Source organism: Atractosteus spatula, chromosome 7, assembly GCF_055471065.1.
Source record: "Atractosteus spatula isolate fAtrSpa1 chromosome 7, fAtrSpa1.hap1, whole genome shotgun sequence".
Lineage (NCBI taxonomy): Eukaryota > Metazoa > Chordata > Actinopteri > Semionotiformes > Lepisosteidae > Atractosteus > Atractosteus spatula.
Window position 1 is genome coordinate 48908873 of NC_142712.1, and position 27823 is coordinate 48936695.

The 27823-nt window shown below is 45.9% G+C and overlaps 1 protein-coding gene across 1 annotated transcript; it reads left to right on the forward strand.

Annotated features, from left to right (window-relative positions):
• mindy2 (MINDY lysine 48 deubiquitinase 2) lies at nt 1–27740 on the forward strand. The gene is made up of 9 exons (XM_088920471.1): nt 1–955; nt 3726–3783; nt 9333–9397; nt 14717–14875; nt 15712–15814; nt 16699–16841; nt 18224–18397; nt 20632–20808; nt 22297–27740. Exons 1-9 carry the CDS (start codon nt 50–52, stop codon nt 22438–22440), a joined length of 1929 nt encoding a protein of 642 aa, XP_088776597.1. The 5' UTR covers nt 1–49; the 3' UTR covers nt 22441–27740.
• The last annotated feature ends 83 nt before the right edge of the window (nt 27741–27823 follow it).

Below are 27823 nucleotides of genomic sequence, written 5' to 3' on the forward strand. Positions count from 1 at the left end.
ACCTGGAGCTGCAACTCTGATAAAGACTGATTCGTTAACGGGAGTCGGAATGGAAACAAATGCAGACCTGCATCGGGAAATCGGAGGAGGTGTTCCTTGCTCAAGCAAAACGGGAGAAATGACCGACAGCAAAGCGGTCGATGGTCTTAAAAGCGCAGCCGAGGGCTGCAAGGATACTGGTGTAGCTTCTGCCCCTAGTACTTTGGCTAGTAGTGACAGCAGCACCACTGCTACGACAAGCACACCCAGAGCTTCCTCGGGTAATCGGAAATCAGAAGGTGGTTTTGAAAATTGCGAATCTGTCCCGGTTCGAAACACTGCGATCCAGTCTAACACTGGGTTGGATAACGCGGATTCTGGCGAGCAGCTGAGCAATGGGCTGGGACAGGCTCTGCCGGCGGATCCCGACCGTGACGGTGATGGTGGCACTACAAAGTTGGTAAATAAGACGGGTGGCCCTCCTTCCGAGCACGAAAAGCCGGCTTCGGAAATGACAAGCGATCAAAAGGCTGCCGGGCACGGAGCGTCGCCGGAGCGGTCGAAGATGTCGCCCCCGACAAAGCTTTGTCCGGACAAAGCGAGTTTGATCAAAGCACGGTTGGTATCCAGTGAAAATTTGGCCGAGGAGCCGAGTGGGAGTGAGCCCAGCCCCCCAGGTGAAACGCAGAGCATAGATTCCCTAGAGTCCTTCTCCAATCTCAACTCCTGTCCCAGCTCAGACCTCAACAGCGAGGGGGCCGAGGACAGGGTGCTGGCTATTGCGCTACAGAGCGACGAGTACGGGGCAGGAGATGCTAAGCTAGCCGCGTTCAGTAAGGATCGCACCGCCGGCCAGTCCATATACCACATCAAGTGGACCAAGTGGAAGGACGAAAACACCCCGATTATCACTCAGAACGAAAACGGGCCGTGCCCCTTGCTTGCGATAATGAATGTCCTTTTACTGGCGTGGAAGGTAAATAGACATCATGAATAATAAAGCACAACAACAATAGTAATAATAATACTAGCAGAGTTGTTTCACTAGATTTTTGCTTTCGTTGTGGGGAGAAGGAGCATAAGATCCTGATGTTTTTAAAGTTTTTTTTTTCCACACTCTCGGAAAAATACCATCAACATTTTTTTTCTGTAGCGTGGGTTACCAAACTGGGAGGGAGGGGAAGTCGGGAGCTGACCCCGTTCAGGAAGTGTCATTTCCTTTCTGATAAGTCCTGAAAAAAAAAGTGAGCTGGTCTAAGTCGACCGTGATGCACAAAGTTTTTCAGACGCTTGTTTGAAGTATGTTATTATTTTGTAAATCTGTTGACTTTCATCTCTCAATGTGTGCGTTTTATTTATGTACAGTCATACACCTAGTACTCTTTCACTAGACAAATATTGTAGGTGGGTCTTCGTAAGAGTGGCTAACGTGTTAATATACAATGCTAATTAAGGGAGTGTTATAACCGGCTCTGCCTACTCCTACTCCACAGGGTAAAGCTGAGCTATTTTCTGTTTTTTTTTTAAGACAGCTTTCTTTGCTTTGTAGACACGCCTTAGCTAATACTTGATTAATATAAGACTCGGTTACACAGAGGAAGGCAACCCCTGATGTTTGGAGGTCTCCCAGTTTTGCAGTGACCGTGCAGTTTTCTGGAACTCTGCTAATCATGTAGGGTAGACATGAATTAGTGCTTTGCGATGCTATTCTGATTACACTGTAACGTTTTGTAGACGTTTTTAAACAGGACATATAATCCAATTCAGGATGTATTCAGTTCTAGGGTGTTTTTTGTTCCTATTTCATGGGAGGCGTGAATGAATCTGGAGGGAACTTTAAATGTCTGCGCCGGGCAGAGAACCCGTTATAAGCACAGTGTCTCTTGCAATTTGCTGCTGTATTGAACCTGAGCTGCTTTGCAGTTTAAGGTCAGATTGTAACCGTCTTTGAAATAAGATAGCGATGTGTATTTGGAAACCAATCTGATATAATACTACTCAATTTTCCAATACAAAATAGTGTGTGCTGAAGCAGTTCTGTAGCCTCCCTGTTACTGATTTACAGAGGCTCCTGTCCAGGTCTTCAGACTCTTCTTTGGCTGTCTGAGGCCTCAGGTTTTTGTTGAGTTATTTCAGTCAGTTCCGGGTACTGCATGGGTCCCCGGTTTTATCAAATCCTCTTTTTCTCAATAAAAATGTGACGCTCACTAGCAGAAGGTCCAATGTGGAAATGTTTTTCAATGAAAGGCCTTCAGAACATAAGAAGTAGTGAAATGTACTGGACTTGTCCACTGATATTAAGGAAGAGCTGCTGTGTGGCCACAAAGGTATACACTTGGCCAAATGGAGCTGGAATGTTTTACGTTCTTTATTGAAGAAAGATGGGGGATAAAAGGTCATGCTGGCAGTTTTCCCGGCTATGGTACTGCCTGTGTCCATGATGCATCCTCCAAATTTTTCATTAAATCATGGAATAAGGAGCTGTAGGCACTGTGAAATCAGAGATATGAGGAAGAGGGATCAGCTTTTGTCTAGCCCAGCAGCCCAAAGAAGTTTCCCTGGCATCTCTTTTTAAAAGCAGAAAGCAACTAAATTCAAGAGACAACACAAGTCCAAAAGCCCCCCTGTCCACTTGCAGCTTGTCGTGAGAAGATCTTGCTCTTACAACAACAACAACTGTAAGACAGATCTTGGCTGCAGTGAATATTCATGCATGTTACTACCTTTCAAGCAGCATTAAACACTGTAACCAAACCAGAATACATTCATCTTTGTGGTTCATACCTTTTAGTTTTATGATTTTTCCCTGTTTTTGGTACAGATCATTGCTTACATTTCTGCTGTGCTTTAGCAAAGCCACCTCTTTTAGCTCTGTGCCCTTGGCAACGCCTATCATTCTACTTCAGTTTCTTGGATTCTTTTTCACTAATAAGTGTTGCTGCATCAAAGCCAGCAACTACATCTGCAGCTGAGTCTCTCCCTTAATTTACATTCGAAAGGTAGTATTTAATTACTGTCTTTGAGGGTTCGCTGGCTATAGATAATTTGTTTCACACTACAGTCTGGTTTCTGTCTGCCACTGAATTCAGTGCAGTGCTAAAGATTCATTAAAAGTGACACATTTGCTGTGAAAACGAACACAACATGTTTGGGACAGAATCTAAATTGATAGATTAACAGGAAAAGCAATGGGAAACATTGCTTAATTATAGACCTCGCTTTGTCCAGTTTCCCAGTTGTCTTTGTTAGTAAAGATTCCAGTTCAAATAGGTAACTTAACAGTTCAGTTAAAAAATGTCTGAAATTTTATTAATAAATGGACCGTCACAGACAATGAGGCACTTTCTTGGTATCAGCTTTGTGTATGTGTTGGCAATCAAGTCCTGTGTAAATCGCTACATGAGCTTTTGAGCCTGTATATAAAAAGCACCGAAAGACCTAGAAGCAAATTTATTTTACACTGAATCTTATGCAGATACACTAAGTCAGTTTTGAAAAAGACCACATTGCTTGGAGCTGCCAATTTATACAATTAATGTCTTGATAAATAGGAATGATTGCAAATATCAGCCCTGTAAAGCACTCCTGTTGTCGATTTGTAGTTTGAGTTATAGATATTATTGTAAGAGAAAATATTTGAATTATTTGTGGTTTATTGTATTCCTCATTTTTAAAAATTGGCATGTTTTGGTATAAACTATTGCTTTTAATATTTTCCTTAAATATAGCCTTTGGTTTTCTTGTAGGTAAAGATGCCACCAATGATGGAAATTATTACAGCTGAACAGCTAATGGAGTATCTAGGTAAGCAGAGCACAGATGAATATTACTTGTCTTCATTTGCATGTCAAAATTCAAGTGTGAAAGTAGGCTTTAAGATGACTGCGCTGTGGTGCAGTGGTTAGCATTGCTTCCTCGCAGATCTGGGGCTCTGGGGTTAATTTCAGACCTGGGGGTGCTATCAGCTAGGAGTTTGTATGTTCTCCCCCCATTTCGCATGAGTTTCCTCTGGGTGTTCCAGTTTCCAGGTTATTTGGCTCCTGGGAAAACTGGCCCTGGTGTGCGTCTGTGTCTGCGCTGTGATGGACTGGCGTCCCATCCAGGGTGTATCCTGCCTTGCGCCTGTTGCTTTTGAGGATAGGCTTTGACTCGCCTGCAGTTAGAAAATATATGGATGGATTTAAGATTCTGCACAAGTTTAAATAAGATAAGATGGATATTGTACTTTATCTCAGAATGAAGAATAAGGTGAGGCAGCGATTGTTGACCATATTTTACCAGAGGAGAGTGCAGGACTATTAACTTTTGTGAACGATGAGTGCAGCTTAACTTGCTTTCCTTTTTTTAGGGCTATGTCATTTTTCCTTTTTCTAGTTAGTTCCTTGGGTTTTATTTTTTGCTGCACATTTAAAAGATACTATTTGGCATCCTGCAAATATTAAAATATCCATCTGGAACAGCAGTTTTGAGTACTGTCATATGGGATCAGCCTGTTGTGTCGATGTCCTCGGAAATTCATGTCACGGATGTCATGTCTGCACCCCATGCACTCCATCGGCGTTCGTTTTCCCTGTCCTGGGCAAGGTTGTGACCCAGCTCGTTGAGTAGGGACGCAACACTCCTAAGCTCCTCCTCAGGGGTCCCCTGGTTCTACGGCTTGCCAAGAGAGATGGCATGTCCTGTGTTAGTGTCCGGGTCTCTGCCCAGAGAGATCTTCCAGGGCACAAGGTGCTTGTCCACATGCGCAGCACTCTTGTCAGCCAGCCCGTGTAAGAGCAGTTCTGGGCTGGCAGAGTCCACTAGCTGAACCTAATTACAAGTCGAACTGTGGTAATTATGTGCCTTGCTATCTAGTTGCTTCTAATTAGCCCGAAATAAGGAGAAATCGGTTGAAAAGCCTCCTCTTTAACTCCTATTGGAGTTAGGGTTGTTCCTTTCCTTCCGGAGGTTATTTTTAAACGGATACAATTTCCGTGTAGAACCAAAGCTTCTCTGTCCTAAATTCCACAGTGGCATCGGCTGAGAAGGAATAGATTTAATCGTTTTATCCTATAGCCATTGGCAAACACCGCCAGCCACAGGAAGAAGGAAAAACAGGCCAGAAAGGCTTACGGGAAAATAAGACTCTGCGTTTGTGATCCACAGAAACTCTATTGAGTTTGTCGTTACTGACTGTGGGAGCTTTGTAATCGATCTGGTCCCAAGGGTTGAAAACACACGGTGTTCTGTTAGTGGTTTGGGAAATCCCCATCACTTATCTTATTTATCTGTTTGGCTCTTACCGGTCTAGGGTCCTTGGCCCACTCTCAACTGAGAGGACGTCTTGCATTACACTTATTATTCTCGTTTCCTCGATTGTCTGGTTTCTTAGATGTTCAGGTAATTGGGAAGAGAAACTGGGGAGGCAAACGGTGACTCTCATCGTTGGCATATGCTGAAATGAAGACGTCGGCTGACACTCTTTTTCTTCCCCGTTGATTTTGAATCTGTGGTGGAGGAGGCAGAAAGGGCAGCTTGAAGGCTCAGCGAATGAGGAAATTAATTTTCACAGAGACACAAAAACTGTAGTCCCCTTTATTTATGCCACAAATTAAACAGAGCTGCACTGGACACCCAGAAGAACAAAAGGTTGATGTTCAGAGTCCTCTGTGAGCTTGCCTGTCTGCTTCTTGTATTTGGGTCAGTAATGCAAGGCCACAAGCTGTACAAGGACTGGCTGCTTTGGTGACAGAAGAGAGACAGAGCAGCAGACCCTGATATCTGCTGGAGAATTGTTCCAGCATAACAGCTTTGCTCAGGCCTGTACGAACGAGTCCTGTTCTTGCCGATATGATTTGGAAACCCACTGTGTATGTGATAAAGACCTTGGAACAGACTGGTGTCAGATGGTTGCGTGAGAGGCTTTGACAGCTAGCATGTCAGGCTCAAAGGAAAGCAAATGTGGAGAACCGTTCAGCCAGTGCCGTCAGGGCGACGGGAAGGTCGTTGTTTTCTCTTCCAGATCTTCTGGAGCAGAGGGAGGCTGGAACTGTTTTGGAGCTGTCGCTCTAGCTCAGTTGCACCAGTGCAAATCTCAGGGAAGTCCCCCGGCAGGCCGTGGCTGCTGAGCGAGACTGCTGTCGCCCAGTTTATGATGGGCGTCGGTGCTGTAACCTGAGCCTGGAGCCCTCTGCGGTCTCCCCCTCTCGCCCGCCTGGGTCCTGTACCAGCTCCAGGGAAACAAGCAAGCCTCCTGGCAGGACAATTACGAGCTCTGTTGGAAGTGATACTGACACAGCAGAAAACAGTGTTTTGTAATGTCATTTTTGCTCTAGGCTTCTGTCTGTGCGATATTTAGGATTTAGAATGCTAAAAACTGCTTTAAATACACAGCATCACATGTTGGCCTAATATTTAAGATACAACAGCTTGTAAAACTTGGAGTGAATCAGTCTGCTTTGCAGTTGGACTCAGGCTGCACCGAAGCCAATCGATTTCCTAAATGAGGCTTTGTTTCTCTTCACAAAGACAGTATCATCGTCGGCTGCTGTGAAGTGACTGTTTCATCAAAAGAGCGACTGACCATGAAAACAGCAAAAACCGATTGAGAGGGATGCTAAATTATCTGCTGGGAGGGCAGTCCTTTCTCACACAAGCCTGTACAGTTGACAATTTTGAACAAGGTCTGGTGAACCGACAGAACCTCTCTGACGTGATGCATTGTGGGTCAGAAAAAGAATTGCCATGGACCAGAGCAAAAGCGAGTATTTTTGTACAAATTGGATGGAAACTGATGAAGAAAACAGGCAGTCTAGCAACAGAGGGAGGTGAAAACTGGTATAGTAACTGAAAAACATACAAAATGCCTGAATACCTACTATGTTCTCAGCAAGATCCATAATCAAAACACTGAAAATATTTAGGCTAGAACTTGTTCTGCCTTTAAAAGGTGGTGCCAGTGATTCTATAATCTCTTTACCCATCCTTTCGGTAACCTGTGCCATATTTTATTTGTGCGCATAATGAGAAGCGCGGATATAAGTTGGCTGGAATGATGATAGGCCACAGAATTACAAAACCAACCTCTCACCCCCCCTCCCTCCCTCCCCCAGCAAAAAATGTGGCAGTACAATAGCCAGTCATTTCTAATGATATTTCCTATTTATAATAGCTCAAACTGCGCTGCAGTGTAGCAATCTGGCCCCTACATTGTGAAATCAGCACAGAGCTCTCCACAGCTGTTTCAATTAAATACGAATATAACTTCATTGTGTACCAGCAGAAGAGGGCACAAATGGCACCTGGCAGCAAGGTGGGGTGTTTCACCCGAGACTAGGATTGCTCAGAGCTCATCCAGGGCTGAGTTCCATGCCAGGCAGATTCCTGCTCTCTCCAGATCGGACGATGAGCTGAAAAATGGCGTACAGGTGCTTATTCGCTGAGGATTTTCCCCTCCCGCTGGCCGGCCTTGTAACTGCAGAGCTCCCGCTGTCCAGAGCACAGAATTCCATATGAGGTTCCTGGGCAGTGCCTGCTTGAGATTCCGGAGCCAGCTAGCTGTATTCCTCGGATCTCTCTGAGGTCGATCCCGGGGCTGGAGTTCGCCGTGCCGCCTGCTGTGGTACAGGTGTTCTCTGATTCGGACAGTACGCTTGTAGGCCATAGGGCGCTCCTTGATTCAGTCTCCAGGTGTAGCTTCTCTGCCGATTCCAGAAAGCCAGGTATTTCCCTGTCTCAGTGCACAGGAAGAGCATCGCTGACTGAAGTACCGACATCACTTTCCATGGTGAGAGAAGGAGCACGTCCATCTGCTCATCGTAGATGAGTGATAATGAAATAACAGATGTGATTGAACTCAATCAATCCCGTGGTTTATTGTTATATGTGTAGAGAACATATTTCTGGCATAAAAGTCTTCAAAATATTTCTACCCAGAATATAAATATGCGGTAATACCTGGTGCACTGGAGTAGTGTGGCCTGCGGCTGAACACATCTCTGCTCTAATGCCGCTGTTGTTGATAGATTAACATCTTCATCTGCAAACTGGCATCCTCACATTGTTTTCCCCATTGTTAGGAGGGAAGTGCACGCACAGTGGATCTCTATAAGCATACAAGCGATGGGTTTATCTCAGTACTGTATGCGTGTTGATCTCCTTAGCCCTCTAGTAAAAGGGAATTATGGTAGAACAGCTAGAGTTCGTAGGAGTTCAGTGTTTCCTTACCAAAACAAAACTCCAATAAGAAGTGCCTCAGGTCATATAGATGGTTGTACTTTCAATCCACTGAATTAAAGGACAGATATTTTGTGACACATTCCATGAAGAAATATCTTTGACAGTAGAAAATGGGATTTCTCCTGGCCTGAGAGGTTCAGCTGGACAGGAAACGCAGACCAGGGGGGCCCAGTCCAGCACACAGCCAGGGAGCAAATTGGCTTCCTGGCTGCAAACAATCCTTTTTAACTGAGGTGGACTGCAGGCAGATTTAAAGCTGAAATTATTATTTTCATACTGAAATCGTGCACATCAATGTGATCAAATTTATGACTAGATTGGACGTTTAATCCACAAGCCTCCAGTTACAGCGTTCCAGTAGCTGACGTGCTATGAATCAAAGTGAAAAACAGTGCCACTTTCAGATAAAAACTGCCTTAATAGTCCCAGATGTGTAGGCTGACAAGGACATGATCTCTGGGCAGCTGTCAAGAGGGCCTCTCCTTTTTAAATACAGTTTCTTCATCGTGTTAACATGTTCTAGCTCTAGGCCTCTTTCTTTGAGCATGCCAAGGTAACTGCGCTGGAGATTCACAGGTTTTTACACTCTACGGCAGATACATTATTTGATTTAGTAAAAATAAAACTTTCCATTCAATTTAAAAATGTTCTGAATGAAATAAGAAGTCCTGCTGTTGGGGTAACTAGATAAGTAGGCTGGTAACAGGTGCAGTGAGGTGAGCCACTGGGTTGGTCGCCCCCCCCCGTATCCCACTCTGCACTCTGAAGCACAGTAAGGAGTGTGAGAACAGGTCACCTCCATGGGAGAAGTGATATGAATTTGCCCTTTCCCATCTTAGCACTTTCTTCCCAACAGGAAGAGGATCTTCACATCTGAAACCAGTTAAGGCATTTCAGGAAAAGTGGCAACGCATGATTTTCTCACATCGGGACGGATTTGGCAGGAGTCTTAAGAACAAGCAAAACATTTTTTCACAGATGCTGACATGAGAGTGATAAGTTACTTCCCATGCATTTTTCCAAAGAAAATTACAGCGCCCTCTCCACTGGAGGCTCAATAGAAAAGAATTTATACTCGTCACCCAGTCAGGCCTCCTCCCTGCAGTCAGTCTTACTGTGTATTTCTCATTCTACAGGAGACTACATTCTTGAGGCTAAACCGAAAGAGATTTCTGAAGCTCAGCGGCTCAACTATGAGCAGGTAAAGGCTCTAACAACGTCTTGTCTTCACATTGTTTATAACAGGGAGTTTCTTGTTTTTTGTTCAAATGAAAATAGTCAGGCATTTCAAATGGAGACCGGGATGCACGTCTTGTACGCAGAAGGTTATGGAGGTATGGAACAAGGTATCCAGCCCTGCTGATGAAGCCAATAACTTGGCTTCTTTCAGGAGGTGGCCGGACAAGATCCTTAGGTCAATAAGATAGCTACTGTATCAGACAGGTTGGATGGGCTGAATGGCATCCTTTCATCTGGAACCATTCTCCTTTTCATTTGTGTGTATTCTTGTCTGCTGCAGCTGTGCTATATGTATGTAAAGATATTACACACACTGAATCGTGCTTTATGGTACCAATTGAAAAGTCTCCATAATGTACTGAACATGAGGTCCATCTCCCTACGTGATTCAAAGAACACTGTGCACTGCTGAAATTTGCTGTCAGACTATTTGTATTCTTGTACTCAAACCTGTCTTTGAATAATTTAAGTACGTAGTTTTAAAACCAGAATGAGAATGATTAATCCAGACAGTCCCGAGGCTGCTGAGTGGCTGAATCGGTAAAGCTCGCTCACTCCGCTGGCAGGCCGAGCTCTGTGATCCTAGTGTCTCCAGATCACAGCGGTCACTGACTGGGGAAAAGATTTGTTCAAGCAGGAGCAGTCGAACAACCGTCTGGACACTCCCTGGTATTGTGGCGCAGTGCTGGGGCCCTGGGTTCAGTTCAGGACCTGGGGTGCTGTCTGCGTGGAGTTTGTATGTTCCCCTCGGGGTTTGTGTGTTAGCCCTGGCGTGCGTGTGTGCATATGTCTGCCCTGCGTCCTGTCCGGGGTGTATCCTGCCTTGCACCCAGGGCTTCCTAGGGCAGGCTCCGGCTCCCGGAGTCGCGGAGACCCGGAATTGGAAGAAGCAGTTCCTGAAAGTGACATAATGTAACAAACTTTGGTGATTCCGAAGGTTTTCCCATGGTTTACTAGAATGTCTGGCACATTCTTTAGGCCTAGCTTTCGGATTTACCTGATGCGTATACGGAGGGAGTCTTCTGATGCCAATGTCCTCACTGTTCGGAGATCCCTGCGCCTTGCCTCGCTGCTATTCAGGGGAAACCGAGGAGAGCGTCCTCGGCTAGCCTGAGCTATGTGTGGGACTCTCCCCTGAGTGCAGTTGTGCCCCAGGACGGTGCATGCGTGAGGATGTGAAGAACGCGAAAACATTTCCGCCCGTTTCTGTCCCCGTCCTTGAAGAATCAGTTAATCCTGCTGGGAACAGAGGGGGCGGTCAAGCCGGGCGGAGAGTCTTCAGGCCGCCGAGGTTCTTTATCTGGTGAGGGGGCTCTTTGCTTGCTTCATTAGGTGCAGACAGCGAGCACTCAGAATAACAGTCAGCTGTGAACACATACATAGGAAGGCTGAAGCCCCCATCTGTTTCTGGGAGTCTGGATTTAGCATTGCCAATGTAGGACGCAGTGCTTACAAGCCTCTGCAGAATCTTGCCTGCCTGAGACTTGTTTATCCCAACACGCACAACGTCGGAGAGGTTTCTTAGGGAAATATGACTGATTTTCCTGCTTATCTGCATCACTTTGGGATGTGTATCCGTCGAGATTAAGGGAATAAACACAGAAAGTATGAAAGTGGGGGGGGGGAAAAGCACTGAAGACAACTGAGCCAGATCTGTCCAGGAGCAAACTCAGTTTGTCACAGTGGAGGGTTATGTGGAAAAAGGCTTAAATAGGCTTGCCTATTTTAAATGTTGGTCTCATGAGACACTTGACAAGATTATTAATTTTCCTTGATCTTATATACAAAAACACATTTCCTGTTTTCTTTAAGCACAGCTGCTTTCAGGAATACATATACTGCTTATTACTTTATTTCTGGCTGGGCTTAGAAGAATGGTTGTGTTCTGTGTTGTTTTTTTGCCCCGATTCTTTTTTTGTTCCGAAGGCGAACTGTGGGCGTGTCGAGTCTCTGAGGCTGACCGCTGTGGTCTAGCAGTGTGAGGTGGTGGAGTATCCAGTGTGTAATTTTACAGTAATGCAGGGCGTGGCGGTGCCAGAGAAGGTCATGGTGTGGGATTGCTGGAAGGGAATCAGCAGATGTTCCCCTCAGTCCAGTGGCAACAGATGGAGCAGGCTGGGGGGTGGGGGGGGGAGGAATGGGGAGGGAGCAGGGCCGAGGGGGTCGGGGGGAAGCAGGATAGAGGATCTCATAGGGCTTTTGCTATTGCCTTCATCTCATTATTATTACTCACTATATTTGAAATGCAGCTGCAACAACGTCTCTGTTCTGCTCTTTTATAGTGTCCTACAGCTTGTGACAAAGCGTACCTACCTGGATGTATGCTGAGCTTTTAATATTTTAATTTTTGGTCCAACGTTGGCAGAAGCTTCTGCTGCACGTTTATACAGCCCTGGGAAGAAGAGGTTATCCAGTCTGAGCTGTTTAAGTGGGGCACACAGAATACTCTTGCAACATATACTCATGCACTCATGCAGATAATGACTAAATCACTCACTTTTCTGCGTGAAGTGTGCAGAATAAAAACCTACAGCATCATAAATACGTTCTGAAATAAACTGAAACCACGAAGACATTTCTTCGGAGAACATTGTTCTACACCTCTCAAACACTGACTCCCATCTCTCCGTTTTCAGACTGGCTCATGAAAATCTGCACATTGTAGGCCAATCCAGCCAGTCCCATTTCACAGCACTAATAGTTCAAATAATGGAAAGCAAATATGGTTTTTGATTTGAGCCTCGGTTATGTCCAGCTGCTTGGTTTGAGGAGCCTAATTAGAAAGCAGATTGTATGCCATTAGGCAGATTGCTATCTTAATGTAATTCTAAAGCAGAAGTGCCTGGTGGAGGCTCCAGAAACAGTGAGGCACAGCAGCCAAGTTCTGTTTGCTCAGTGCTTCATCTAGCAGTGAAATTCGAGCTTCTTTAGCGCTGGAGACGTGGGACACAAGCCGTGTGTCTGCAGCTCTGAGGACAGCAGTCTGCCAATCCTCAGACCTCCGTGTGAAAGGAGGAGGCATATATAACGAGAACTCGGCTAAGTGGTCCGCTAAAGATCCATTTGTGTCTGAAGAGTGGCTCCGGCGTCTCAGCCGCGCAGAAGTCTATTACAGTATGTGTGAAATATTTAGCTCCTGAAAAAGGAATCTTCACAAACAGCAGCCTCACATGCGTGTTTGGCTATCAGTGTGCTTTGTTTCTTGCTTTGTTTTTAAAGGTTCGAAGCCAAGATCATGGGTACTGTTTACTGTAATGAGTGAGGTGTTTAAAGGGGAAATGCTTCGAGCGCTTGATCGTAGCGGCACAGATAAATGTTGGCAAGTTAAGAAGGGAGAAACCTGAAAATGGTTCTGTGTCAGGAGGGGAGAAGGGGTTAAGAATTAGATAAGGACACGGAGCTGTGGGGAAAGTGGCTGACTGAGAGTGCTGTGTTCCTTTCTGTCATGAATTGAGCGGGAGAGGAATAAGAATCGTTACAAACAAGAGAAGGACATTCCGCCCATCGAGCCCTTGTGATAGTTTGGTAGTTAGTTCCTAATCCAAGCACACCATCGGATTGTTTCTTGAAGAGACCAGGATATCAGCTTTGACTTCAAGCTTGGTAGCTTGTTCCGTACTCCCACAACCCTTTGCGTACAGAAGTGCCACCAGTGTTCTTGGTGTTAAATGCGCTTTCATGCAGTTTCCAAGCGTGCACCCTGGTTCGTGTTTCGCTGTTGGTGCTGAAGGAGTCCACGTAGAGGCTCTGCCCGTATCCCGGAGGATTTTAAGTGCTCGTACCCGGAGCGCGGAAGCGAGGCTAGTTGAATGGGTCCAGATCATGGCCGGGGGGCGGGGGTGCAGGTCTACCGTTGCTGAGCCGATCTCCCGCCCAAGCACAGTGGCCGTACGGACTGCAGACTTGCTTTCCGCCACTCTGCCCTCGGCCCGATGTGTGGACTGGTGCTCCACACATCCCACAGGGCTCGGCCAGTCCTGGATTTAGGTTTTCCAGTGTGTATTCCGTCGCTGACTGGGCAGTGAGCCGCTGGGACGAGGCACTGAGGCAGTCGGGTGGGATGGAGCCAGACACACTCTCGTTGGTTGGAGCTGCAGTACACTGTCATTGTGGCGATGAGATTTAAAAGGCCACAAGTCTTTTTATTCTCCTGGAAGGATCCCAGATGTAATTTTGGAGGCTTCTTAGACCCAAATGTTCAGATGGATTTATATGGTGGTGTGTAGTGTTTACAAAGAATAGCGAAACAGATTTTGAAGTGGAAGTCAAAACCGAGGAGTGTCTGGCATTAGTCATTTTGGGCCTCGGAGTCTACATCCTCTGAGTGAAAATCCTGACTTGCAGAGAGTGAGTTAACCCTGTCACTTGTGGGCATTCGGCTGCTGGTTTCATGCACGCTGCTGGTGCACAAAGGGCTGTTGAAGGATCCCTTTAACAGCTGCGTTTGCTCCGGAGCGATATTAACCCTGTGCATAAAATCCAACACAAAAGCACAAATGCCTCCGTTCACAAGGAGAAGAAGACTTTGCAAATCCGGGGCACAGCTGCATAGAGCCTTCTTGGGTCAGGCCGGGCTGGTTACCGGTGTTGTGTGAAGAGACTCTCAGAGCTCTGAGGAAACGGATTTCAATAGCCGGAGGTGACATTCCTGTTGAGACCCGGTTGGACCTGATCCGCAAAAGCCCGGTTGGAATTGAGCCCGCAAGGCCCGGCTGGCCCTGATCTCATCACTAGCCCTACTGTAGAGGGTATTTCCCTGGCTGGCTGCCTCCTGCAGTTGCTCTGTGACACCAGCTGATTTAAGACGTGCCTGAATGGAACTGGTGGCTCTGTCTGCATGCCAGCCTCCAGATGTTTTAAGTAGCATCTGCTGATCCCGGGAGGAGGGAGGGTGCTCTGGCTGTGTCTGTGTGTTTTTTTGTGGCTGTGCAAGAGCAGGCTGCAGCACTGGCTCTGAGCAAAGGACAATGCAGGAGAGGAGATCTGGCCCAGGTGACCCCAGACACACCCTCGACCCGAGCTGCCACAGAGGTCTGGGGAAGGGCATGGGGTGAATCCTTCCTGTGTTTGACAGAGATCACGTGCACGGATCACATCTCCATAGGAAAAGAAGAGATCCTGCTGTAGATGTGTGTGCACCAAGCATCTTTAAAATGTATTGCGAGAATTAAGCCGTTCAGTTGAGTCTCTGGTTTGTCATCTGGTCTTAAAGCCTGTTACAGAGTTTGACTCGCCTTGACAGTTTGGTGTCGTCAGGTCGTTTGTTTTGCTCCTCCTCCAGAACATGAGCGACGCCATGGCTGTCCTCCACAAGCTGCAGACGGGGCTGGACGTCAACGTGAGGTTCACGGGGGTGCGGGTGTTCGAGTACACGCCCGAGTGCATCGTGTTCGACCTGCTGGACATCCCCCTGTACCACGGCTGGCTGCTGGACCCGCAGGTCAGCCTCTGCCCTGTCCCAGGGTCGCGTGGTCAAAGACTACCCTGGAAGGACAGGGTGAAAGGATATGGTCCAGACCTGCAGAACGTTGAGTTCCATCATAGGATAGCCATGATGATATGATAGCCATAGGATAATTTCGTCCTAAACACAAATTATTCCAAGTGTTTGCATATCTTCAGTGCAAAATCAAGGTCTTTAAACCAGAAAGCTTATTATACAACACAAGCTTTCTGGTTTAAGAAGTAGTTTGGCTACAAAGCAGTTGGATTATTCACCAGCATAGTCCTACTGAAGCTTGTCCTCCGTAGCGTTTGCCCCGTCTTTTAAAGGTGCTGTAGAATTCATGTAGCTAATAACACTGGCTCTAGGCAGTGTCGCTGGTCATCAGGGTCCCCAAAGAGGCAGCACACGGCTGGCGGTGCCCGCTGGGGCTTGTGAGCTCACTACCCAGCTCGCCATCTCACCTGCAAGCCCGAGCTGCTCAGAGCGTCACTGCCCGCTGGGAGCGGCCTAAATCCAGGTCCTGGTGTGGGCACAGCTTGGCTTTGCCATGTGAAAAATGGTGGATGGCACCAGCGGTACACATGTCAGAGGAAAGCGTGTGCTAGTGAACGTCACTCTTTCATGCTGGAACAAGGGATTTGTTGGGTTGTCTGACAGTCATTCCAAATTGGTGGTGGAGGCAGGGGATGTGAAGAAATAAGAGATCCTCAGAGTTGTCTCTTGGAGTTTATCGCTGCGCTGCTGGTGTGGAGGAGCCAGGGAAGTGGCGCTGACCCAGTGTGCACAACAGGGTGTGATGATAATGGTGACCAGGCTCTCTTCTTCCATAGATGGACGACATTGTGAAAGCAGTAGGGAACTGCAGTTACAACCAGCTGGTGGAGAAGATAATCTCTTGTAAACAGTCTGATAACAGCGAGCTGGCAGGGGAAGGTGGGTGGGTTTCCTCTTTCTTAAGACAATAAACACAGGCCGGTTGATAAGCCTGCTTAAACTTCACTCTTCTTTCTCCTCCTTCCTCTTGTTTTCTTTTTGCTCTTTCCTCCTCTCTCTGATGCCTGTAAAATTGGAAGAACAGCCAGACTGCACGTTGGCTGATAACATTTTTACGTTCTCCAGAGCTGTGAACTTGATCTTCCCCTTGCTTAACGTTCAATATAGCACGGCTTGTTGCATAGTATCTGGACTGCCTAAAGTCAGGCTAGTGAAAGTACTAGCTGCCCCCCAGTGCTTCCTTCTGCATGGACCACTGGATAGGGTAGATTGTGCTCAGAGGAATATTCAATTTTCTGAAGACAGTGAATGTGGAATATTTGTCCAATTGCCTCAAATTTTAAGGACATACTCAATGTTGAGAAATGTCCCACCAGACACAAAAGTACAGCAAATTCAAATGAACTGGGGTCCAGTTAGATGACTGCATAAGACCAGTGACAAACTGCATTGAACCGGCCCTGTTCCCCGAGGGCTGCACTCTGCTTAAAAGGTAACACACCACTATCATAGGACCAGACTGCCTCCGTGTGGCATTGCTTACCGTGTGGTAAAGCTGTTTTGCTGTACTCGTGTACATAAGGGGACAGCAGCCTTCTTTCTGGAGGGTTTCAAAGCTGTGGGGTTTGTGAAGTAGCTCTTAGTGGCTCCTGAGCAAGGAGCCGGAAAGCCCGTGGTTTAGTACTGATTAAGCAGCCCTTTGATCCAGTCGTTCAGTCGTGAACGGGAATGGCAGCTAGACATCCGACAGCAGGGCGCGAGGAGCATGGCTGTAGGGCCCTGCATCAAGGCTGCGTGTGACTCCCTGTTCTGTGTTCCCTCAGGCTTCGTGGCTGAGCAGTTCCTGAACAGCACGGCCACTCAGCTGACCTATCACGGGTTGTGTGAGCTGACCTCTACTGTGCAGGAGGGAGAGCTCTGCGTCTTCTTCAGGAACAACCACTTCAGCACCATGACCAAACACAAGGTAACACAGCACCCCATCAAAACGTCATCCAAGGGCTGGAGTCCCCCCCCTAGTGCAGGAAAGGGAACTGCAGTACTTTCTTATTTAATCGGGAGGAAAAGAAAGGGGTCCCTAGGTGTCTTTTTGTTCTCTTCGCTGACCTCTGCTGTTCATCTAATGTAGACAGCTTTCAGTTAGTTAACAAATCATGTTTTTCAAGCTGCTACCAATTCAGGTGGTTTGTAAGATAAAATAATTAGTAACTTTAAAAAAAAAAGTAAGATCAAACTAAAATAATCCCTAAATAAAGTATCTTGTGGTACTAACATATAATGGTCTCTTCCAGTTAAGAAATATTATTTAGCTGCTGTGAACGTCCACATTTTAGGTTATGATTCTGTTGTGGGACTGTGGCTCTTCAGCTACAGTATGTAACCACTTGTGCATTGCTGTGTACTCCTTCAAAGAGCGAATGGCTCTTTGACAGTTAAAATAGTTAAGAGGTGAATTGAGCACTACAGATCAGAACAACAGCTGATTCTAATGTGGCTGCTCCAAATCTGAATATAATTTCCATCTTGCTGGAACATGAGGAAAGGCTCTGACCTGAGCCCACATGCTGAGCTGGGCTTGTGGAGCTGGCGTCCAGAGGGAGGCCTGTGACCCACTTCTCTGCACGACACGGCCTGGCTGGATTCGTGTGTGCCTAGGGAAACAAGCTGTGTGAGGGAGCTCACCAACACCAAGCTGGAGGCCGTCGGAGAGGATCTGCCCCTTGAATCCTGGGCCACTGCGCAATGACTGCAGTTTCCCAGTAGCTTAGCAGTCGTGTAGCACTGGTTCTTCAGCTTGTTCCGTCGTGGAGATGAGCTGGTTTAAGAGGTGTATGCAATTCAGCCCCTTTCCAGGGACCTGTTCTAGCACTTGTTTTTTTGATTATCTGCTCGCTTACCTTGTGTACTTAGTCCACTCTGGTTTATTTAATCTGCTTGGACAACTGAAACCTTTTTAACATTCAGAACGGCAGTGCATGAATGCAAAAATGCCGTTTCAGCGTTTGGTTTCTTTTGTGATGCTGTTTGACACCCCTTCAGATGATGGGAGATTGAATTTTCAGGACAGTGTGGCGTCTGGGATTGTGCGTAGTTATGTCACATCAGTGAAGTCCCCTGCGGGCACCCAGGGCTGATGAGGCTAGCTTGTCTGTGTGAAGCAGATGCCCTGGCTCCGCTCAAGAGAAGGCTGGATGAGAACTACCCACTGGGCTCCTCTCGTTTGTGACTTTTCTTAACGTTCTTTATGTCCTATGCAGGGATGAAGGTTTTTCGCATTGAAAATAGAAAAATAAAAAAGTCTTTTTTTTTTGCTGCTGCTCACCTTCTTGCTGTGTCTGCTGCGCACAGGGGCAGCTGTACCTGCTGGTCACGGACCAGGGCTTCCTCACGGAGGAGAAGGTGGTGTGGGAGAGTTTACACAACGTCGATGGCGACGGCAACTTCTGCGACTCCGAATTCCACCTGCGGCCGCCCTCGGACCCCGAGACTGTGTACAGAGGCCAGCAGGATCAAATAGACCAGGTGGGGGAGCCCTCCCTGCACGCCGGCTGTGTGGCTTGTTTCTCCAGGAAAAAAAAACAGCCTTGTTTAAAGATAATGCTGTTCTTGGTCTGGGTACCTTACCAAGTGCTCACTTCATTTTGGGGTTTCTCCATGTTACCATATTGTGATCTTTACAGCAGTGTCCCCGGCTTGTAGGCCGATCTCGCCAGATCTCAGAAGCTGAGTGAGGCTGGGCCGGGTCAGTACTGGACTGGGAGGCAGCTAAGAAAACCAGGTTGCAGCTGCAGGTGATGTTAATGGACCATTAGAGGGTGCTCTTCCCTCTGGATGTCCAAACCAAAATCCCAGTATTGTCCCAGGCGATCAGTGACACTCTCCTGTAGGAGGTGTTATTGTTCAGATATAGAGAGGTTCAGACCAAGTCAAAAACAAATCCCAGGGCAGCTTGCAAAAGAGTATGAGAATTAACCCAGGTGTCCTGACTAAATTCTGCTCTGGTCCCGAACAGTCTGGCCTCTCTAATGTTCCCCTTAATTTCAGGATATAGATTCTCATGTCTAAGCCTGATCTGCTGTGCAGTGGGGCTGTTGCAGCTCAGTGACTTCTGCGCGTCACCCAGGTGGATGGAGGTAGTGTGTTGGGATCCTTTGGGATGAAAAGCACTGTATAAATGTGAGGAATAATGATCTCTTCTGGGCCACAGTGCCCTTGACCACGAGAAGAGAAGATGAGGTGGGTGAGGAAGGAAGGTGAGATGCTCTGAGTTCTAAAAAGATACTGAGACCGTAGTTTCTTCATGGTGTCTTACAGACTTCTAAGGCTCCATGAGAGACGCAGACCCTCCCACAGTGTCACCCTGGGCGATCAAAGTGTCGTGTGACCTTAAGTAGAGCTCAGAGTGACCTGTCTTCACACTGAACTTCATTACAGTACGTCAGAAAGATCCAACCCCCCTCGGCCCCATTTACCCCGAAAGAGAATTCCTGATGAAGGTGCTTGTCAAGGTCAATTGGATGGGGGAGAAGAAAAAGGAACGGCACCCATTTCCCCATCCTGTTTTGTTCCAGAAGGCCTGGCTGCCTCAGCCAATGTTTAAATAATAAAGGCTAAAAGCTCCCCCCATTACAAAGAATTATCTCTCCGCCGCACGCCACTCGTCCTTTAGAATTAGAAGCAGTCTGCCTTATCAGCAGGTTGGAGTAAATCATCTCAGAGCGGTCTCTGCCCAGATTATCCTTTTAATATTGGATAATATTTACAGACTGCCTGTTCCATCATTTCGACAGCTGTGCTGTGTTTCAGTTACGTTAGAAGGACCACACAGTCCACCCTGACTGGCTTGCATGCAGTTAAATTCTTTTTCACTTCTCGGCGAAATGCAACCCATACCAAGAAAAACAAGCTGTGCATAAACGTAGGGAGCTCAAGAGACAACAGCAAGGGAAAAAGGGTGTGATGCTCACTCCAAAGACGAGAAAAGACATCCGACTGCGCCGACAAATGCAGCTCACTGCTAAAATGTAATGGTGGAGACTCAGCTCTGTAAAAAGATTTTTGGCTGCAGTTAGGTAAGCAAACAGCATAGCGTGCTTGAAGGTTGATGATAACTACGTGCACAGTGACATCCACTATTGCATTAGTTAAATACTCCCAAAAGTGCTCTATCACAGGACTCTTCCAAAACACGTGTAAGCAGGTACAGGGCCTCTGAGCGCATCTGTGACGCAGAGGCTTGGGAACTGCAGATGTGGTGCTGCCTTCTCAGTGCAAGTTATAATAGGTTAGCTAGTGTGTCGGGTGGAAAATAAATAGGAAGAAAAAGTATTGTCCTGGATTGCAACAAGCTTGTCTTGTTCTCCTTCCCATGAAATGGTAACTGGGAGGGGCCTGATTTTAGATAAGAAAACGGCACCCGGACGTGAGAGTAGATTCATTATGGCAGCTATTGAAAAGATACATCAAGGAGGTGTTTTAGCAGATTGAATACAATATAGTTTCTTTCTGAAAATAAAGTGTGTCATTCTGAGTAACAGTATATATTTTTTTGATATTTCAGTGTTTAATTCCGGCTATGTGAGATCATGTGTCTAGACGCCTCGAGAAAACGCGTAATTCTGTTGCTGCAGCTGTTTTTGTCTTTCCCTTGTTAATTTAGTGCCGACCTCTCACCGTCTTGATAAAGGCCGCCACTGGAGAACAGGTAACAGAGCAGTAAACAGAGCGGCCTGACAGTCTGCCTGCCTTTTGGACAGGACTACCTGATGGCCCTGTCGCTGCAGCAGGAGCAGCAGAGCCAGGACCTCAACTGGGAGCAGATCCCCGAGGGAATCAGCGACCTGGAGCTGGCGAAGAAACTCCAGGAGGAGGAGGATCGCCGGGCCTCGCAGTTCTACCAGGAGCAGGAGCAGGCCGCTGCCGCCCAGGGGCAGGTGAGGGGGCAGGAGTATTTTTGTTCTGGGGGCCTGTTTCCCCAAGAAGGTGAAAACAAAATTGCGTTTGAAATGTTCTGATGGGTTGTTTTCCTGTACAGAGCTGGGGGGGTATGAAAATGGAGAAAGGCAGGGTTTTACGAGCCGAGGCTGCGTTGGAGTCTCGTGTGCTGGAAAAGAGGCGTGCAGAGGGAGTTGAGTGAGCTGGCTGGGGTGGGCTGGTGGCAGTTTGGAGGGGAACTGCAGTCCCGACGGCTCGGCTCTTAAATCTCAATAACAAAATAAATTCACTGAAGGCGTTCGCCAAAAAAATGGATACATTTCGAATTACGCGTAAAACCGGGAACTTTGTGAAACTACCGTGTGGCCACCGTGTTGTCGCGGGCAGACGAGAAACCGCTGGTCCTGCCGCGGGCGAGAGCGAGAGATCGCGCAAATGGTGACATGAGAGCGACCCTTCCTGCTCACTAGTCTCTGTCAGCAAATGAGAAACATGGTCTCCTAACAACATTAATTATTATGAGTGTATTTAAGTTGATTGGCAGGTTGCTCTTTTTTTGCAGGACTTAAAATTATAGAAAAAAACATCAAATTCTAAGTGTCAGTTTCTTGAAAATAACTACTATTAATATAGTAGCAAATTTGCTTGGTCTAAAGCATATCTACAATGTAATGGGGCTGCTTTGGCATCACTGGAAGTTTTGTTGCCTCATTCTGAATCACAGACAATAATGGCAATATGTTGCTACGCAGACATTGAAACTCCGTCTCTTTCGTGATGTAAATTAGAGGTTCGACACGTTACCGTGTACTTGTGGTTTGAAATGCGCACGTCATTGCAGGTTCACCCCAAAATGTAAAACTAGCGCTGCAGCTGCCCTTTAAGGAGGAAGGCCGGATTGTGGAATGAGGAGATGGAAAGGAAGGCCCTGCTGTGATAGAACAGGGCAGGAGCGTGGGGTGTAATGTAAGCGCTGGGAGCCGTACTGTCTGAAGCACAGATCGACAGGCCCGCTCAGTGCAGTGGGGTGCCTATGGGCACACACTAAGGTCTGGGGGACAGGGGCTGGAACAGCAGTCACCACGTGATGGCGCTTCACTGTACGCTGTATCCTAGAAAGTTTATTTACAATAGAATCACTTCTCTTTGTTTCGTGCTAGCTGGCTGTTAGACTTCAGCCCTGTTGAAACGTCCTGTCATGTGATGTATGAGCTGAGTGTGGCCTAGCTGGGGTAGGGGAGCCCAACTCCAGCCTTCAAGTGCTGCTGTCCAGCGTGGTTCATAGGGCTCTTTGAATCCCCAGCTTCTCAAAAACACAAAGTCATTCAAATTGTCCAAATTAAGTTTATTCCAACTTGTCTAATTAAACAATGACTTCAATTAGGTGGTGAAGTGCTCAGGTGGAAAGAGAAGCTTCCTCCAGGACGGGAGAGGTGCTCCTCTGAGCTGGGGGGAGTAAACCTTTTTTTTTTGTCTTCGAACTGCAGGGACACCAGCAGCCACCGGGGGGCGCCGTGGGGGCCGCCGCTTCTGCAGCGGGGGCGGCCTCCAGCCCCGGGAGGCAGTCCGGCAGCAGCGAGCGCAAGCAGAAGAAGGAGCCGAAGGACAAGGACAGGTGTGTCCTGTTGTAGGGGGCGAGGACGGGCCCCCGGAGAGCGAGCACGCAGAGCAAGAACACAAACCCGTTCACACGCCGCCTGTGCCTGACGTCCCCACGCGCCCTCCGTCCCCGACCCCCCCCCCCCCCACCCTGCCCATGCCGACCTTGCACCCAAGAGAACGGAGAACGGCGACCTCTTCGATACTGCCGGCCAGACGCAATTCCACGTTGCACCACGCACAGAAGACGTGATGGAGGCTCTAGGGTGTAGGGGCGATGTCTTTTATAGCAAAAACCACAAAAACAGAAAAAATACGGACAGCTGCACCTTGTAGTACCAATGGACATTTCTTAGAAGACAACCATCACCTTTATGTTTTTTTGGGTTTTGTTTTAGTCAGTTGATAAGCTATTTTATATTATAGGACATATATTTAGGAAGCTGTGTTTTTTTGTTCCCCGGTTCGTGGTCGCCGAACCGGACGACTTTGCCTCAGCCGAGGCCGAGTCTTTCCTTGTAGCAAAGCCAGCTGTGTCCGAGGGGCCAGAGGGGGCTGCGGGCAGTGGCGCAGACCGGGGCAGGGATGAGGCAAGAAAAACAACACAAAGGGGAACTTCAGGCACTCTTCCCCCGGAGAATTCGTACCCTTCTGGTGGCTCCTACAACCCGGCTCCCCTGCCGCTGTGTCTTACGGTTTTTGTTTTTCAAGAGTTCATCATATTTTCAGGTTTATCTTAAGGATCCAAGCCTGTGCTGTCCACGGAATGAGTTTAGGGCTGTTCGAGAGGGCCACCAGCGCCTCGCTAGCTCTTATTCCTTGAGTTCCCGGAGGAGGACAGAACATTCCTGCCCCAGCATGGCCACCGCTGAGATCTGGAGGGATGAAGCCCCAGCATGGCCACCGCTGAGATCTGGAGGGATGAAGCCCCAGCATGGCCAATGCTGAGATCTGGAGGGATGAAGCCCTTGCAGACTTCTCTACTTCTGCTCCTTGTTCTCGCACGACCATCTGGGCGTCAAAATCAACCCCCGTGTTTGAATCTGTACCTGTCCTGGTTTGGCCTTATTTGTACACACCCTTTGCTCCCACTGCTTACTGTTTAGGGACTGCTTGTATCCATGTGTGTGCACGTGTGTGGTGTGTAGTTGTATCAGCAAGTGGCTCTGTTGGTTTTTTAACAAGGCCGTTTCATCGTGGTGACAAAGAGGCTGATGGGATTGTCTGAAGTGTGAGTAGGACAAACAGATGAGTTGGTAGGACTTGTTTGTACAATGGCAGAGTGAGTAACATTGAAAACGTTTTTTATCTGATCTTTTATTACAAAGAACCATCGCAGAAATTGAAGGGTTCTTGTTAATTTTGTATATAGTGTAACCCGTAGTGACTGGATTTATCCATAGCGAGTAGTGTTGCAGGAGGATCGCTGATGACTGTTACTGAAATATGCAGAAGACAGCCGCACAGTCTTTCAGCCCCAACTCCAAGAGCTACCTTTTTTTCAAGTGCACGTACCATGCCAACTGTAGTCTGTCTAATCACGACTGGCACCTGCGCTTTTAAGCAGTAATGGGATTTAAGGGAATTCAAAAGGCTGGCAGATGCCCGTCTAGTAATCTGACTGACAGGTGGGAGCTGCAATCTTAGGCTGACTTTCCACAGACGGACGAGCCTGAGAGCTTCGGTTCCAGGTTGCGTCCAGTTTAATCGTCGAAAATGGCTCCGGCCTTGTCCTAAGACGCATCTGCTTAATGTAGTCTGGGTCACAAGTCACCATTGTGCCCCTTGACTGTGTTCACAATCACATTTCTTTTCTGCCTACAGAAACAACTGAGCTAGACAGTGAGTTGTCTCCCACAAATTTAACGGTACTGCCGCTTCTTGAGCTAATAACTAAGGTTCTCGGTCGATACATTCCAACTGAATGCCTTTACTTACACGAGAACGTTTTTAACGTGTTGACCCTGCACTCAGACAGACTAAGGGAATTCACAGCAGCATTTTAGCTGAAGGGACCTTGTCTCTGTTACTTTTTCTTACCGAGCGCTGTATTTATTTAGACTTTGTGAAAGGTGTAGTAAAATCCCTTGAGGCCTAACTCACTCTGTACATGAAAAAAAATATAAGCCTTACAAAAGAAACTTTTTTAAAGAAAAAACCGAAGGATCTGCATAAAGGACAATCTGTAGATTTCAACAGAAGCAGCAGAAAAACAGCAACCTCTCAGGCCTTTGAAAAAAAGGGACATTATCCACTCGTGTCTTTCGATACTGCTCCATGTTTATAAGCTTTCGTAGATGTTCTGTGGGTCCTTAAGCAGCAATCTGTAGAGAACGAGTTGCAGATCTACGTATATCCCTACATATTGTTGATTTTCATTAATCCTTTGTGTTTTCTGCGCATATTGTATGTTGGCTCATTATAAAATGCATGTCTGCATTTGTATATCATACTGAAATGTTAACGCCACAGTTTAATGACTGTTTTATTGTACTTTCAATTGAAAATTACAAACCTAAATCAAGGCTTCCAGTTTCAGAAATCCTATGATTACGGTGGGGATAATGCCAGATGCTATTTTAGTAATAATGAAAATGGATATGTTTTATTCTTGGTAGGATGGAAGTCTTCACTATTACTTGAAAACCATATTGTTGTGTTAATAGTTCCCTGTGAAAAAAAATTAAGACTGTTAACCGTCGTCTGCAAAATTATTGGTGTACTTCAGAATCCTTTCTCTTTTCTAAAGTAAATGCCAAAAAGTAAAAGTATCTTAGTGCTGTACCACCCCTGGCTGTGGGCCTTGGTGGTTTGCAACAGTGTATTGCAGAATTCAAAAACTGAACCTGGATGTAGGCTCTAGAAAACAAACATCTGGGTTTTTCATAGGGGACATTTAAGTACAGATCTACAGTGAGATAACTTTCATCTGTACATTAACAGTATGAATTTGTGGTTTTCTTCCACCCACCATAAGAGCATTTTGACAATGTGGTTATCAAGTGTTAGTGATCAATTAATTGTAAACAAAGTGGATACACTGATTTCAAGACCCTGTTGTGACTTTAGAACTAGCTGTTCTGAACTAAGAGGAGGGAGAAAGTCAGACACAAATCTTTATTTCATTGTTGGGCTTGGTATGGCCAAGATTGGTTTTTCATGGACTTCAGCCAAGACATTGTGGATTCAGAATGTGTAATTGCTGCTGTGCAAACGTCTTAAAAGACAGCTTGCGTTGTTTTACTCATTTCACTCCATTTTTCTCTACTATACAGAACCAATTGGTTTGATTTTATACTGGAAATGTATCCATTTGGTTTAATGGCGTTAGGCCTGCGTTTCATAGGACAAAGAGTGGCCCTTTAGTTTTATTTTTAAAAGTTGGTAATTGACTCATTGTGAGGTGTTGCTCAACATTAACTTCTGTTGGCAAACGAGCTGGGTTAGCTACTATCACACCTAATAGTGGCATTTAGAGATTACCGTATTTGAATTCAGGTATATGAAGTTTCTGATTAATCAGAATTAAAACAGAAACTTGGCGTCTTCCCACCCAAATGAAGGTATGTTAATACATTTGTTAGAACAGAAAACACTAGTGGAAGCTTGGAGTAAATTGTTCATGTTTCTAGCACATTGAAATTCCCAATTGTGTCAAATAAGCCTTTTGTACAGCAGTGTATTTACTGTACCTATCAAGTAAATGAAGGTAACACTAATTATGCATAGCAATGCATGACTTATGTCTCTTTTCAACACTTAAATCAGAAAAACAACTCAAAAGGACATTCCAATATAGCATGTTTACTAGGAAGGCTTATGTCTTGTATGATCAAGGAAGGATAAAGATCTTGTGAGTGACAAAAACTATTGAGAACTGACCGAAAGGTTTTGACAAATACAGCTTTTCAGGTGCTGTACAGTAGTTTGCCGTTTACCTATAAATATTTTGCTTGGGGTATTGGTTTTGTTCATATGTTATAAAAGGTTTCACATATTGTAGCCCATTTCCTCTTTATTAATGTTAATTGCAGGGTTATGCTGATCATGACCTTGCAAGAGTAGAGTGTTGTCAGTTTGCAACAATGTTTTATGGTAATAAGGGGGAAAATGTACAATGTGTGTTTCATTACAAAGGCAATCCTTGAAAATTAAGTCTGAAATGGTTTTGCACTGTTACATAGATATGCACTAGCAAAAAATACCTCATTTTATACAAAATTGAAAGTACATGTAAGCTTTAGGGCACCTTATGAACGCATGATCTGTTGGTAGTGGTAGGATAGGACTGTACACAAGCTAAAAGGCATGGTACTACCTGCTTCAGGTCATCAATGGGACAGACAAGCTTAAGCAATGCATTTCAAACACTAAAATGAGATGAAAGACTTTCAGCAATGGCTTACGTTTTCTGAGGATTTCATACTAGGAATAATGGCACAGATTTCCTTGAAAGAGATGTCTACATTCAAAGCCCGGCCCTTTCTCAGCCTGTTACTGACAGCTTCCTCAGAAGGATTTTAATAAAACAAGCTGTTTCAGGATACATGGCTATGGCAGTCCATTACAATCTCTGGGATATAGAATCAGTACATAAAATTTAGGTTCATCTCCCTCCTTAACAAGGAGAAATAGTTACATAAAATTGACCTCCCTTATTCCTACAATTTTAAGATACGATTCATTCGATTTCAAACACAAAGCATGTTTATAATATCAGATCACCTAGACATCTTTTAAGAACACTAGTAGTAATAATCATATGTATTGAATGTCATAAAATGAAAAAGTCATTTTATTTACTCTTAACCTTGGGTTGGAAATCATCTTCTCTACCTTTGCCCAAGACAAAACATTATATTAACACCACATAAGAACTCAATTCTGCTAACTGCTGGAGTTCTGGATATATACAACCATCCCATTATCCTAATGAAACAGCTGAGTTTTGTAGAACAAAAATACAATCACTTCTCATGGAAAGAGTTACAATGTAATGTTACAGTACAACGATGGTTCGGAATGCTATCAGATTTAATACTTGTGACCAAATAATATAATTTGTTACAATGTTTAGTTGCAGTTCATTTTTTCTTTTCCCTATAATTTGCAATCTTAGTTGGTTAACAAAATGCCTTAGGAGACGATGGGTGTGTAGCCCAGTAAACTGTAATATTACAATATTTAGAATGAAAACTAAGGATTGCCAGGTTATTTTCACATTACATGCAGTCTTATATTATGTTTCTGTAATTATGAAAAAACAGTAGCCTATTGTGCCATTAAACCTTATTTACTCGCAGATGTGCTTCTGTAATAAATTAATGCTTTATGTATCTGGTGTTGAATCTTATTTGATTTCAACAGGTAACCAAATCCAGTGCTGGAGACTGCTCACCACCTCCTGCTAAAGCA